This window comes from Monodelphis domestica, chromosome 7, assembly GCF_027887165.1.
Source record: "Monodelphis domestica isolate mMonDom1 chromosome 7, mMonDom1.pri, whole genome shotgun sequence".
Taxonomy (NCBI): Eukaryota; Metazoa; Chordata; class Mammalia; order Didelphimorphia; family Didelphidae; genus Monodelphis; species Monodelphis domestica.
In genome coordinates, this window is record NC_077233.1 from 98,099,020 (window position 1) to 98,109,074 (window position 10,055).

At 41.8% G+C, this 10,055-nt stretch overlaps 1 protein-coding gene across 1 annotated transcript; it reads right to left on the reverse strand.

Annotated features, from left to right (window-relative positions):
- Nucleotides 1-4,628: 4,628 nt before the first annotated feature.
- LOC100620004 (cathelicidin-6-like) lies at nt 4,629-9,623 on the reverse strand. The gene is made up of 4 exons (XM_003341720.4): nt 9,297-9,623; nt 6,665-6,772; nt 6,098-6,181; nt 4,629-5,553 (listed from the first exon to the last, which is right to left on the reverse strand). Exons 1-4 carry the CDS (start codon nt 9,480-9,482, stop codon nt 5,416-5,418), a joined length of 516 nt encoding a protein of 171 aa, XP_003341768.2. The 5' UTR covers nt 9,483-9,623; the 3' UTR covers nt 4,629-5,415.
- Between the last annotated feature and the right edge of the window lie 432 nt (nt 9,624-10,055).

Below are 10,055 nucleotides of genomic sequence, written 5' to 3' on the forward strand. Positions count from 1 at the left end.
CAACCCCCGTGAACATACTTAAAATCTACAATAGCCCTACACACATAGACACATAAGCATTTTGGATATATTTTGCACAAATGTTTACCTGCATATGTATTACTATATATATATATATATATACTGTGTACATATACCATGCACACCATAAAATGTATATTTAGATATAAAATATAATCATTCTTATAGGAAATGAACATATATGTATATATATTTTAAATATATTTCTGGCCCCAATTGAGCTGGAATTTTTGCAGGGTGGATGGGAAGGAAGGAATGATGAAAATAGACAAGATCCATGTGGACCCAACAGTTCTGAATTACTTCTTCAGAACTTCTGGCTATCCCAGGCAGACACAATGATCTAAAGATGTGGAGAAGCTTTGTGAAAAGAACATTGAGTTGAGCACCATGGAGTCATAGATGAAAGTCCAAAAGAGACTTTTAGATCATTTTTCCCCACTCCACTCATTCTGCAGATGAGAATTTGTATTTTGCAAATATATCACACTGTTAGTGCTATGATCAAAGCAGCAGAGTCAATTTGGAACCCAAATCCTCTGACTACTCCAATTGCTCTCTTCTTTCTCCTTCACTAACTGGGTTCAACTTCTGGCTCTAACTCTAGCTGTGTGACGCTGGGCAAATTATCTTTCTCAACCTCAGGTTCATTCTCTTTAAAAAATGGAGATAATAATATCTGCACTACCTATTTCCAAAATTTCTTGTGATGAAAATATTCTATGAACCATATAATGCCAGAGCAGTATTTCTCAAAATGTTTCATCTCAGGACCCCTTTACACCTAAAAATGACGGGGGTTATGACTATAGATATTTACTATCAGCTAGGTGGTGCCATAGTGCACAAAGCACTGAGCTTGGAGTAAAGAAGATGAGTTCAAGAGAATAATAGTAGCTACCTTTTAGGGCTGTTGTAAGCAATAAAAGAGATATTTTTGCAATGTTTCTGGCACATAATAGGTGTTATAAAAATACTATGTGTAACAAAAATGATATTATTATTACATTTTATTACTCATTGTATTAGAATAATATCTTAGTTTTAGGTTTGCCCTTGTGAAACTACTGAAAAAATTTTGAGGTCCATTAAGGGTCATTGATCCACACTACTGAAACAGAAGCATTTATTGCTAATGGAAAGAGACTAGAGATTCTGGAGATATCTGGGTCTATACAGAGGGGGCTGAACCTTCTCCAATCATTCTATAAGACAACCAGTCCAACCAACTCATCTCACTGGCAACTAATTCTTAGGGCTTATGGAGTGGGATCACAGGGAGCCTTCATTGGGTTGCTAGCATTTTCTTAGAGCTCAGCATCCTGTCAAAACCAGGACAGAAGGAGGCCTAGCAGGAAGATCCGAGACCCAGAAAGTGGGTGTAATTAGTGGTTTTAGATGAGATCTGTGAAGAGAGAGGTGAGGACCTGGACTTAGAGAGTCAGTAATAGGCAACAAGACCATTTTAGCATGAGATCAGAGTGGGGTATGAGGAGCCATGCAGGAAATTGTTAGGTTTGAGACAGATCTGATCATGGAGACTAAGGTTCAGGGAAAGTACGGCAGTCCTAAAGCATATAGGTATGATCTAGAGAGTCAAAAAATAGAAGGTCAGCCACTGCGGATCCCAGCAGGAATTCAGGTCTTGGGATTTAGGTATAAGATAGGGACTTGGTCAAAAGGAGCAAGTCTATTCCAATTACTCCTTTAGTCTAGAAACAAAATGCTCTCCAAGAGCCAACATTTTACTGGGTCTGGCTGTGCTTTGGAGAAGAGGAAGAAAAACATTTGTACCAGCTCCCTCTCTCAGGCAAGGTCTGTGGCAGCACCTGAAGAAGTGCTGAGCCTGGCCCAAGATATCAAGATGGACATGAGGAGTGTCTGCATGCCTTCTGCATCATGCCCAGCATTCTCCTAGGCGCTAAAGAGGTGTGTAAGTGGTTCAGATTAGATGGGCAGTGCCAGGATCTGAAGGAAGCTAAGATTGTGAAATGATTTCCCATTCAGAGATGGGCTCATGTTAGAGATAAGGAAGAGGCCTTTTTGCCCTCAGTTCCTTGGGGAAGGAGCCTGAGTATTTATCATATTTAATTAATGTTAGAATTTCTCCAGGAGACATCCAGACCCAGAGAAGCAGCCCTAACTTGATCCAGGGTTTCTCCATCTCTAGACACCACTTTGGGCTTTAAAAGTGAGAAGGAACATAGAAGGAGTCCTACTGTGCATGCTAAAAGCAAGTACTTTTTAGGGCTCTTCCAAATTGATGACAAATTGAAATGGCTTGTCAATGTTAAGCTGTAATCTAAAGAATAATTTTCTCCAGCTAGGGAGTGGTGAGGATGAAGAGCCAAGCAAGAATCAGAGAAGAGATTCATCTCCTCTACTTTGCTGCTCTCATCTCAGCATCATGTGCTCTAGCATCAAACCCTGGCCTCTTGTCCTGAATCAGAATTTGCTAAGTTACTCTAGGCATTCAGGATCAGAATCAGAACCAACACAATAGCCATGCAACCTAAATACAATTATCAAAGAAAAGGATATGACTGACTAAAAACAACCCCCGTTGCCTCTCTATATACATTGCAGTTTCACTGGGCAGGAGAGCTGGGTCAGAAAGATATCCAACAGGGGCTCCAACCTGAGAGCACCATTTGAACCCTGGACGCTTTAGGCTCCACACTACCAGTCTTCTTCCTTCCCATTCCCCTCCACCATGTAAACACATTTTCTTGGACTGCTGATTCTTCCTTAGCAAGTGGCTTCTCTCCTGCATCAGAGGAGCAGATCTTAATTTCCCCATCATAAAAGCCACCCATAACTACTGAATCACAAACATGGGCTAGTTCAGGCTGGCCAAAAATGACTGTTGTCTTCTTCATCAGTCCATGTAAGATGAATGGCAACATTAGAATGGGCTCAGATAGGGGTAAGCCCAGATATTTGAGCAGGTTACTTTTTGTAGAAACACTGAGCTGGTAACCACGACTTGTCATCCTAGCATCATCAACATTCAGTTAAGAAACTTTTTTTATGTACCTCCCATATTCAAGGTTTGGGATTGGTTGCTGGGGATAAAGAGAAAAAATAGAATAAAACAATCCCTGCTCTCAAAGACTTATGTTTTAAGGAGAGAAGGAGGTGGGGGACTTGGAGTGGAGTCAGATAAGGGAGACCTAATGTGTATATATAATTATGGAGAGACTAAATTGAAATTAATTGCAAGGTAGTTTAGGGAAGGAGGGCATTAGCTATTAAGATGATCAGGAAAAAAACTTTACATAGAAGTTTTGCTTAGACTGAGTCTTCATTCTTTGAAGCATTCTTTAAGACCAAGGTGAGGACATGAATTCCAGGTATGGGTGATGGTCAGAAATGTACAACAGTAGGGGGCAGCTGGGTAGCTCAGTAGATTGAGAGCCAGGTCTAGAGACAGGAGGTCCTAGGTTCAAATCTGACCTCAGACACATCCCAGCTGTGTGACCCTGGGCAAGTCCCTTAACCCCCATTGCCTAGCCCTTACCATTCTTCTGCCTTGGAGCCAATACACAGTATTGACTCCAAGAGGGAAGGTAAGGGTTTAAAAAAAAGAAAGAAATGCACAGCGGTGACATGGAGTGTGAGAAGCAGGATGGAAGTCAGTCGGCCTGGGCATGTTGGGAATATGTTGTAAAAAAAAACAAAAACAGAGGAGTTGGTATTTCCTTCTAGAAGATAGAAGCTAGAAGGAACTATACTGATTAAGTAGGGGATGGCATGAATAGATAATGTGACAGTTATGTGGATGGCTGATTTAAGACAGAAAACAATCAGGTGCCCTTTTCAAAAAAGCAGGGGAGAGGTGATGAGCACCTGACCTCAGATGGGGGCTGAGCATGTAGGGAGAAGGGAATGGATATGAGAGATGCTGACAAGTGATTGGATATGTGGGTGAGGGAGAGTAAAGAGTCTAGGATGAAACTGAGGGGGGTAAACTTGGGATTCTGGAAGAATTGTGGTGTCCTCATTAGAAATACGGAAATGTAGGGGCTCCTAAGTGGCTCAGTGGATAGAAAGCCAGACCTAGATTTAGAAAGTCCTAGATTCAAATCTGATCTCAGATACTTCCTAGCTGTGTGACCCTGGTCAAGTCACTTGACCCCAATTGCTGAGCTCTTACCACTCTTTCTGCCTTGGCACCAATACTTAGCATTGATTCTAAGACAGAAGGTAAGAGTTTTTTAAAAAGCAGAGAAATATGGAAATTTAGGAAAGGGGTAGTTTGGGGAGGAAATGATAATGGACTTTCTTGTTGAAAGAAGACATGGTAAATTCAAGATATCAATAGGTTTTCCACATTCAGATGTCCAACATACAGATGGAGATGCCCTACTGGACCTGAGTAGAGGGATTAGGATTGAATATATGGATTTGGGAGTCATCTATATGAAGATTATTATTTTTTTATGGGACCTGACAACCTAAATGAAAGAGTATTGAGGGAGAAGGCCCAGTGAATATACCCTTAAAGCATTCTGGCAAAAACCCTGAGAAGGGAGGGGTACCAAAGCTTATGTCAACAGCGTTGCCTCTTTCTCACCAAATTCCAATTGCACAAAGACCATTGCAAATATTGGAGAATGAGTAAATCCATTTATCTAAGCATGGAGCAAACAGAAACCAGGAAAGCTGTATAAGTTAGAATATGCTAGAAAAAATACATGGAGTCAATGAATTCTCCTTTAGGAATGTCAACCAAGAGAGAAGCACCATATTCTCATCCGAGGGGCAATTTCCCAAAACTCTACAAAGACAAATTGTAAGGCTGGGGCATGAGGAGGAACCAGTTTTCTCCTGCTTATGTGCCTTCCAAAGTCTGTCTGTCTCTCTTTCCATAGGTCTCTCTGAGAAAGAGTGTCTTGAATTGGGTGTCTTCTTTAAGGCAGGAAAGGAATACTATCTCTCGTCTTCAAAGCTCTTCCACCAACTCCACTTCTCACACAGGCAGGTTTTAGTATCAAGACATTGTTTTCTCTACCAAGGAAGAAAGTCTTCTACAAATTCTCCAGTCTTGAAGACCAGGCTACCTGAATATATATACACAGATACAGATACAGATACCCACACACTCACAGATATGCTTTATATATCTTTGTGTAACCCATGTAAATAATATCTATGCATCCCATTCATATTGTATATGTGTATCACCTACAGAAAAATACATATCTATAAATTACATTGTGTGTGTGTGTGTGTGTGTGTGTGTGTGTGTGTGAGAGAGAGAGAGAGAGAGAGAGAGAGAGAGAGAGAGAGAGAGAGAGAGAGAGAGAGAGATGAGGTGAGGTGAGGTGAGTAGAAACAGAGAAAGAACAAAATGTAAAGGAGAAAGCAAGCTCTAATTGTATTGATTGGTGCCTAGAGAGCCTCCATATATGGGGCCTTTTGTACCCTGGGCTGTTTCATGGAAATCATGGTGTATCCGCCTATTCTGAATCTGCGGTTCTTTGAACCATTCTTTTGTTTGGGAAGCGGGGTTCTTCTGGAACGAGAGGGCTGCAAAAAATGAGAAGAGAGTGGAAGCATCTGAATCAGATAACAGAACTGGAAGCATATTCCCATCAGGGTCCTGGCTCTTGGAGAACAGGCTGGGCATGTCTACTCACTCCTAAGAAGTATCAATTTAGGTTGCGCCTAATCCCTGATCCTTCCCCTATCCTTCAGGTCTAGGATTCCTGGAGTGCTTTGGGAAAGTTGGGGCATGGTGAGATTGGAGGTAAATTGCATTTTCTGATTTAAGTTAAAATGAAAACTATCCTCCAGCGTAAGCCTACTAAGACGAAGTACAAACCCTAGAGGGAAGTCCGAAAGGCTGGATGGCCCACAACAGCCTGGGCATGTCCTGTGGTCTCCCTGCTGTGGCCAGATATCTTTCCTTCTCAGGGAATAGAGGCAATGGACCAGGGCAGGGAAGGGTAGGATAGAATCTTCCTCTACCGATTCCTCTATCCACTCCCCCACCCGTGCAACTAACAGGATCAGTCCAGAAGGATAAAATATGAGAGTGTGCCAAAGAGTGAGGGAAGAGTAAAGAACTCACCACTGGGGCCACTGGTTCACAGGTGAGGATGATGGCAGCAGTGTCCTGTTCATTGGATACCGAGCCTTGACATTCTTTCACCAGCTGTGTAGAGGATATCCACAGTGAGAGACAGAGAAATAGAACAAAAAATAAAGGAAAAGAAGCAGGGAGAAAAAGAGAAGAAAAGAAAGGAAGAAAAAATGGAGAAAAGACTAATTTGCTCATCTTCTAAGGAGCCTAGAAGGTTCTGGTCTGTAACAGCCAGAAGTTACCTCCCAATGCCAAGCTGAGTCCCTTACAGGTCAGACAGCATTTAAGGTTGGTCCTAGGGGAACTGAGTTCTATTAATGGCATCACAACCAGCAGTCTAGGTCCTTACACAGACCTCCCCTCCTTTGGACCCTTTGTTTCTTCATGAGTTAAATGGGAAAATAGCTGCTATGCTACCCAACTTCCCAGGTTTTCAGGGCTAAATAGAGATCCTAGATACTGCACTGATGAAAGACAGAAATGAAGAGAAGCTCCAACAAGCCTCTCCACCTTCTTGAGGGTTTCATCAAGCCCATCCTCCCACTGACTGTTTACCCCATCAGCTTTGAAGTCACATTGGTCTAGCAGAAGCTCTTCAGTCACTGGGCATATAGTTTCTTTCAGGGTAAAGCTCAGAAGTGTTGGAACTTGCTCTTCTGGATCCTGAAAAGACAAGGCAAGGTTTGTTGGGATGGGGCTGCTCAAGAGAGGCAGAATAAGGATTCTAGAGTGAGAAGAAATCACCTCCATTGACTGTGAAGCATGGGCCAATGGGAACAAGTATTTCCTACATTATAGAAAAAAGTGGCTAGGAGTCCCAGAAACTCAATAGAATCTTGTGTGCTAGACTCTACTTGGCTAGTAATTGGTTGGGTCACCTTCAAATAGGCTATTTCATTCAGCTGGATCTCAGTTTTGTCTTTTGCAAGGGCGAGATGATGGTGGCTTGTCTTTGGTTCTTGGTGTCTGTGGAGTCAGACAAACTTGGGTTTACATTGTGACTTTGCCACTTACTACCTGGATAACCTTGAACAAGTCACTTAATTTCCTTGTGCTTCATTTTCTTTATCTGCCAAAATAAGAGGCTTGAAATAGATGGTCTCTGAGGTCTGTTCCAGGTCTACACCTTGGAAATTCACTACAAACAGGCAGGAGGGTGCACTCAGAACTGAATAAGAAGACAACAGTTGGATTACACTTAAGAAATCACACCCTGAAAGCAGTTAACACTAAATAATTGCTTGCTGAATTGAATTTCTCTAAAGTTATACTTTTCAATGACCTTCCAGGGTTCCCCAAATTATCAGGCCTTCTTACATGCCCTTCCTTTGCATTTCTAAATTCTCCTAGAGCCCCCAAAAAGCTTCTTTTACTATAGTCTCCTCTCAAGCTGGTTCATTAATTCTTTTGGCCCTGGGACCCAGCTGACAAAGGAGATTTTGATCAGAAAAGAAGCCTCCTCTCCTTTGACACTGATGTTAGCTTCTTCTGTTTGAAAGGCCAGCAGCTAGAGTAGTGATGTTGAACTCACATAGAAAGGACATCCACTAAACTGCACACAAGGAATACTGAAGGGTACATATTGACTTAGAAAACCACATTTTAATATCATGCACGTTCTATTGTATTTTTTATTTATTTTACTAATTAGTTCCCCAATACATTTTACTCTGGTTCAGGCTACCCTGAGGAGTGTTATCCAACTACAAAGAGGCCAGCAAGCAGGAGGCAACTTGAATTGCCTGTCACTAATATATAGTGATTTGTGGCGGAGGATTCTGGGGAAAACTATCATGTTTGGGAAATTCATGTCAGTGGCCTGTCTGTGTATGGATTCTATTTCTTCCCTGAATAATGATTGCTCTTCCACACCAAAGCCCTCTTAGCCTTCATGAGGCTCTCTCAAAAGCAGACTAGGTCTCCCTTTCCTGCTCAAGAGGCATTAGAAGACGAACAGTGGGAAAGGGTAGGGCACACAAACTTGGAGCTTTTGGCTAGTATACATACTTAGATTGTATCTTCTTCTCTTCCTAGACTTGAAGCTAGCCAAAAGCCCGAGATTTAGAAATATCTCCGTCTCCTACTAGAGTGACGTAGAAAGAACAGCAGCTTAGAATTCAGAATACCTAATTAAATCTTTGCTTACCTACCTACTAGGTATAGGGTTTAAATAAATTATCTCACTTCTTGGCCTTAATTTCATTGTCCATGAGTGAATTGAACCTCTGACATTCTCTCCAAGTCTAAATTCTATCATTTACCCAAAACTTTTCCATGAGAAGAAGGAAGGAAACAAGAATTTATTAAATGTTTATTGAATCCTCACAAAACCCTGAGAAGTAGGTGCTTTTATTAGCTTCATTTTACAGTAGAGGAAACTGAGGCAGGCAAGTAACTAGGTAATTTACTCAGATTGCACAGCTAGTAAATGTCAGAGGTTGGATTTGAACTCATCTTCCTAACTCCAGGATCAGAGATCTATCCACTGGGCCAGCTAGTTGCCTCATGTCAGGTGGAGAGCCTACCTGAAACTTCTAGAGAAGCTTCTTTTTTGTGTCAACTTTGTCCGTCTGGTGAAAACTATGAGCCTCTCCCTCTTCAGAATGATACAGAAAATACATAGGATTACAAAGAAAACCAATTATGTTGAAATATGGTTAGAGAATATTTTTAAAAACAATTTACTATACCTCATGTTAAGAATGATACTTGTATAACCCAGTGGAATTGCTTGTCAGCTCCAGGAGTGGGGAAGGAAGAGGGGTGGGAAGATCATGAATCATGTAACCATAGAAAAATATTCTAAATTAATTAATGAATTAAAACTAAAAATTAAATTAAAAAAGACTCCACATTAAGAACCCCTTCCCTAGAAAGAGGAAGAGTATAATACCCCAAATCCCAGGATTTAAGGTAGAACCTTTTCCCATTAGCAAATATCTACTCCATTCAAGCCTGTCATATTACTCTGTCTGTCCCTGCTCCGGAACCTGAGAGAGGATGACCCCCAGACTTTTGAGTCATTGCTGTCACCTGTGAGCCTAAAAACTTGAGTCCCTGAAAAAAAGATTGGTTTGTTCCCAATAAGACATTGGAACTGGTTCTGAAAAGGAGGGAAAAGGAAGATGCATAAGACTGAAGTCAGTCTGGCTTTCCCCTAGAGGAAGAGACCAGAACAAATACTCACCTGACTGGGTGAAGGAGGGTGGGTTTTGAGGAGCCAGAAAGCATTTTCTCTGCTGTGTATCTGGTTGTAGAAATGAATGGCTGTGGAGAGGGCTTTGGAGTAGCTCAGGCTGGACTGAGGTACAGCCTGTGTGGGGATGAGAGTGGCCACACTGACCAACAGGAGGATGCTTCTGAAGTGCTCCATGTTTCTTCCTCTGCTTCACTGACTTTCAGTCAGTCCCTTATATGTCTGATCTTTCCTGATCTGTTGCGCAATATGGGACTTTGACATTCTGTCCAACTTCTAAGATTTTAGCCTGTTACATGGTAGGGACAGAGAAGGAGGTTCTGAAGGAAGCCGAGATTGTGAAATGATTTTCCATCTTGTGTCAAAAACAAGGGAGGGGCTTAGCATCCCAGTTTGGCTCAATAATGAGCCCAAGCCTTCATTTTCTTGCTCAAATTTAGAATTGCTCAGGTGGTCCTTGAGGAGAAATCAATACACACAGGGAAATGGGAGCCAAATGCTGGGCCTATAGAGTGAGGGGAAACAAGATCAATGAAAAAGATCCCCAGTACCCCCAACAACAACTCCAATTCTTGTCATGGCTTCTCCATCTCTTGCCACCAGACTTTGATGAAAGACAGAAAGAGAGAGAGGAGAGAGAGAGAGAGATGAAAGTGGATCCAAGTACAGGAATCAGGGGTTCCATGCTATCAAAAAGCACAGAAACAGAAGGAATAGGATCTAGAGCACAGGACCACCCCTTCTCCTCTT